Raw genomic sequence first — 5990 nt, forward strand, 5'->3', positions numbered from 1 at the left:
GGGTTATACTCCTACTGAGCAGAGCCATCAGTCCGTACTACGGTGACCCTGTCTTCATGTTACGCACACACTTATATCTATACCTAGACACAATTTAATTTATTCAGCATGTTAGCGCGCTATCATAAATTGGGTCCCATAGTGTGATTTGAAACAGATGTTAACAAAGATGAAACGTAGCATCTTGATAACATACAAATTGTGTATATGACCTCATGTAATCCCATGTCCCGATATATTAACTTACCGCACTGGGGTCAGATTTGGTGTAAATCTAAGCGGATGAAAAGCGGATCACATAAACAAAAAATAACGTACAATTTAGCTGCTCTTTGAGTAATAAACCAAAATCCTATCCAAAATCTTTCAATTTATTCGCGATGATTTTGTAGCAGTTATAGCAGTGGAATATGAGCCTGACAACTGAGGATAGCTTTCTTATATTCAGTCTTTTTTTTTTTTTATCTGTACCCTTCTGGTTCTAAAACGATCGTATTATATATTAGCAGAACGAGCGAAACTTCCATCGACCAGTTGACCCATCCCAAGTCATAAGTCCGATGGATCTGAACTCTAACGGGTTTGGATCAAACCAGTTGAAGAATGGATCTGCGTTCCCATAGCGACCGAGTGAAAAGTTTCCAGAGGCAAAGTTCAGCCAGAAGCGATCGTACAGTGGAGGCCCAGACAGCATGTTGTTGCTGGACAGGAACGTGCGAAGCTCCAACACACCGAGACGTATAATCTTTGTAACTCTGTTTCTATCTCCACCAAGAACTGTTCGAAAACAATTTTTGCCTGAATTTTAGTGAATGGATTAATGATCGATAAATGCACACATATCAGATATGTATCGAGGATTATGAAAAAACATGTTAACAAAAGTTGAAGGTTTTAAACATTTAGTATATTCGCCATTATGCATACGCTTTTACGTGAATCTTAGTGAATACAGTCATAGATATCATGAATATATGCACGCATTTCAGAAATGTATCGAAACTCATCATAAAGTAATACATGCTGGCAATAGTGAAGGGTTTAGGCATTCATGACAGATGATCTTTTTTATCATACGAATACGAATCATACGAATTTTAAGTAACATCAGTGAGAGTTTATATGTGTATAAGATTCATCGAAATATGTGAACACATAGATAATACGATGTTGTACATATCCACACGTCGACAAACATTTCGTAAATGACAAGTATAGCATATGTAATGGAGACAATAGGGAGGTGCTTTTTCATTTGTATGATTAAAATTTGACTGTCTGGTGTACAAGTTTCGATGGAATATTAGGAATACGTCAATCAAAATATAATAGGATGTTGACAGGTAGTGCGATATATGCCTGTCTCACCTCGGCTAACGAAATCCGGGGAATGTTATTAGCCAAAACTAGAAAAAAAAAAAAAAGCAACGAAGCGTTTGTATTGAGTGATATTCCTATTTCAAACTTACCAAATTAATTGACATTTATATGACCGAGCACAAGAAAAGAGGTGGTGTAGACTTTTCGGGGGGGGGGGGGGGGACTGCCCCTATCAGACTACAAAAGAAGGACACAAATTTGATTGGCTTTAACAAAGATGATTGCTAACTTGAATTATCCCTTACCCAACGCAAAAGATCAATCAATCACTTTAAGGAGAAATTTAAATACTATCATCACCTCATTGCAAGCCAATAACATCCTCTTGGTGACTTTTGAGGATTGAATCTGTTTCCCATCGTTTTTACTCACTCGCTGGATATATACAACATATGCATAGCCAGAAAGTGGTACGCATGCAAGTGTACGTGCATATCATGAAAATCCTCAAATATAGCATTGATATTATTGTAAAATTAAGCACTAGAATAAACTAAACATATTGATTTCAACAAAGAAACTCACCGATCCTATACGGGATATTTGTCTGAGAAGGCGCCATTGTGAAGGCTATGCGAGCTGCACGGTCTGCGCTGACTTCAAAATCCAGTGACGTCATATTTGTTCTGAGGTTCAGTCCATGAAAGTTGTAGAATTGTTGGGTACCGCTGTCTGGTGTGTGGATTACGTTGCATGCTTCAAAGCAGGAAACGAAATGAGACGAAACGCACTTAGTGAATTACATGATAGGATTGTGGATTCGCATACACCATAATGCCAACGAGTGCACATTATTCATATTCTCATTCACCAACGCAATATTTAGCTCACGGAGGTACCCAGAGGGGGCCTGTAATATGACCAAAATGACGTCAATAGGGTGCAGTGACAGGTGCAATCAACTGTAACTATATCTCCGAGAGAGCATGTGCGGGATGACATTAAGAAACGTTCACCTATCTACAGATTAAAGAAAATTAGGTCGCCAACATGCTTCAGTCACCAGAATTCTGTTCGTTTTCTGGGAGATTTCCTGTTTAAAGGAAAAGGAGGTACTGATTCTTTAGGGTTTTTCTTTGTTGTTGTTCTTTTCCTTGACGGGGCGTTTGGTTGCATGGTACAGTGTATAAAACATATCAACGATACTGTTCACTGAAAATAAATTATGTCTGATTTTTAATACAAAACATATCTTATGTTAAAAGCCATGAAGCTGTGGCTTGTTTCAAGTATTTTAACACATAAAATGTATAGTGGAAAAAAACACATCCATATAAAAACACGCCCATACACAATCGCACACAAATACGATCGAAATAAGGAGGAAAATAATTTGCTTCTTACAACAGTCTCGGCCAAAGAATTCTTCGCCGCAGGAACACTTGTATCCAGTGTATGTCTCCGTACAGTTTCCTCCATTGTCACATGGTGAAGAAGCACAATCTGAAAAAGAAAAGAAACAAGTCTCTATTATGATATATATGTTTCTATGTCTATCAGCACGATCAAGACCACAATCTCCTTCACATAGAGACGTAATTGGAAGTCTCCTTGTCTTGAAACTTTTGTTAACATTTGAAAGTGAAAGCACAGGGGAATAGATTGAAATTAATTATCAGTCATAGGGAAATGGATTAAAATGGACAGGTTTACTTTGTATCGTCTTTGAATGTCTTCTTCTTGATGCTGTTTGTTCCCTACTCAAAATTGTTCAAAACCCAATATAGTTTTACTAAAATCAGAAATCACTTATTTCAAAAGAGAAAAAACAAAACAAAAACAAAACGAAGGTCCATTTTACCCCAGGAGTCGGACAAAACGGACCACTGGCCTATACTTACACTTCATTGTAGATCCGATTGTCACAGATTCTGTGATTGAGGATTATTTGATTGCAGTTTTGTTCAAGACATGTAGTTTGGTATTTAAAGGAAACCAAAACCTAAAGATCAATGTGAATTGAATGAAAGCAGCAACATTTGTAGAACCCATCAATGAAAGTTTGAGGAATATCAGACAATAGATGCAAAAGTTATTTATTCTTAGAATCTTGGTGTTGTAATGGATAAGAAAACTGCTAGAGTTCATGACGTCATTTTGTTTTGCTTTGTATTTTGGATATTTCAGCCAATTCAGAACCGATTTTCATAAAATAAGCTTTAAATTCCTTTTAGAAAGGTATGCTTTGTAGCATTTTCATGTGTTGTTTCTGAGCATTTCGTAAAAATAGTTTAAAAATAAATCCTCTCCTCCACCAACACTATACAATCCTTTTAACAACGCGAATGATATATCATTCCATCTACTTATGAAGGAGTATAGGCGTCACTCTAATACCACTCAAAGTCTATCCATCATAAACTAGACTTTAATGAAAAACTTATTCTTGCCACATTTTGATTATTTTGATCTCTCTACATATATCAGGACGTTGTCTGGTTGTTTTTCTTTTTTCATTAGCAAGCGTATGATCTGCATCATTATAGTCATCAGATTATAGGTATCGGTTTTGCCATGACTATGAAATGTCCATTTTCCCTATAGGAATCTTGCAGGTTAAGATCCTTTGAATCCAGTATGATATCAGTATTTTTCTGAGAGATGTGAAATTCCTAAGTAAACTAAAATGTATGTATGTATGCGCGGCGCGCGCGCGCGTGTGTGTTTGTGTGTGTGTGTGTGCTTGTTAGTGCGTGTTATTAGAAGAACAAAATATGAAAACGCAATGAAACATCTCAAAACACTCGTTGCTCTGAATATCCGACGAAGATTTTTAGATTTTGTAGGACTAAAGATCTAACGATCAACAGATTTACAAGGTACAGCAAGACACATTCGTCAATGACAAACTCTTCATTGGTGTATGCATACCGGGAAGTCTACAAGTAAATCTTGTTTTCCCTTTCAGCATGGAATGGCTTCCCGCTCGTCTTATTTCATCTTTGGTCATCAGTTTGGGTACCATGGAAACCGTTTGACCGTTGGCAAATGTCACTGAGCTGCAAATCATTTCCATTGCTGAGCAAATTTCTTGGTCATTTTCACCCAGATGGAGAGCTCTGGCTCCTTCTGATCAAAAAGAGAAGAAGGAAAAAAAAAAACCCGGTATTGAACAAATGTTATCATGACAAAGTCATGAAGGACCTCTAGATTACAAAAAACCTTCTTTTAAAGTGTCACATGCCATTGGAACCAGCTCCCCACCAGGGTTACAATAATTGATTCTTTCCTAAAAGAGTTAATAAGGCATCTAGTTTGGATCCCACTGCGTCAAATTTAGTTGGAGCTACTAGGAGCTAATTTTACATTCACAATCAACATTTTTTTTGTCATTTATATACACTCAGCAAAAAAAGAAAGTAAACACCCTTTCCCGTACATATTTTCCATAGAAGATTTTGATAAAAATCATTGTGTCATATACCATATTATTAAAGATAATTTTGACCGCATTTTTAATTATGAAAATGACCATCACGTATTGCCATCAATTGAAAACCCCCACAGTTGTTGACTTTGAATTTTCTTGATCCGCATGAATTATTGCTGGCATTACATCTCTCCCTGCCCAATGAACTATTGAATTACAAAAATATGCATTCACAGAGATGAAATACAGCATCACGCTGAATTTAACCAAGGAGGTGGTAACTGTCGAAAAATGCTGATCTGCAGTAGTTGTATACACTACGTACATCTTGATAATTCCGGTTTGAAGATATAGGTTTTGCGACCTGTTTCCACTGGTTTCATTCTTTTGTCATTCTATTTCAATCATTCATTATCGCTAAATTTGATCAAGCATCATTAAATAGTAACTCGACCGTAATTGACAAAGTCGGCACGCGATTTCGCATTTGTGCATTGTATACCATTGGACACGCATATTTAAATGTATTTTCGGTAATGGCTATTCAACTCCGCCCCTCCTGAAACAGCTCTTTTCAGGTATTCAAATTCGCATATGAGCAAACAATTTCATAAAAGGAGCATTGAATTGAACCTGTACAATGCCCATTAAAAAGTACATAACCTGCACTGCGTTTTAAATTGAATATTAATAATGACTACGAAATATGTGGATCACACATACTGATGCCAATAAGTAGGTAAATCTGAATGAAGATCATAAATCAGTATGAGGATCATAATGAAAAAATAATAAAAACTCCACATGAAGTCTCGGGTTATATAAACACTATAAAATGATGATGATCTCAATGAAATAAAGATGGAAATTAGATATAAAGAAAGTCATGTAATGACATGAGAAAATGAGTAATTGATATTGAAGTTAAAAATCAAGATGTTCAAATAAAGAAATGCTATGCTCATGATAATGAAATTAAAGATGAAAAAATTAACGTAAATCACATTCAATGATTGGCTACACATAATCATTCTTGCTTATTTATAAATAACATACGTGCATTACAAACGTGAATGCTCAAGTATTGTTATAACCGTTCGCTCAAGAACGAAAATGAAAGTGCTTTCAAGTGCTTTTCCAGTGCTTAACTTGAATGCACAAGCTTATAAGTTCATGCCCAAACACGAAACTATGAATGTTTATTATTATATGAATTTACTTGTGACCACTGATTTGGGTG

General features: G+C 36.1%; 1 protein-coding gene across 1 annotated transcript; it reads right to left on the reverse strand.

Moving 5' to 3' along the window:
* Positions 1–502: 502 nt before the first annotated feature.
* On the reverse strand, positions 503–1999 carry LOC140242925 (uncharacterized). The gene is made up of 2 exons (XM_072322671.1): positions 1906–1999; positions 503–777 (listed from the first exon to the last, which is right to left on the reverse strand). Exons 1-2 carry the CDS (start codon positions 1997–1999, stop codon positions 503–505), a joined length of 369 nt encoding a protein of 122 aa, XP_072178772.1.
* Positions 2000–5990: the final 3991 nt, after the last annotated feature.

Source organism: Diadema setosum, chromosome 19 (genome assembly GCF_964275005.1).
Source record: "Diadema setosum chromosome 19, eeDiaSeto1, whole genome shotgun sequence".
Lineage (NCBI taxonomy): Eukaryota > Metazoa > Echinodermata > Echinoidea > Diadematoida > Diadematidae > Diadema > Diadema setosum.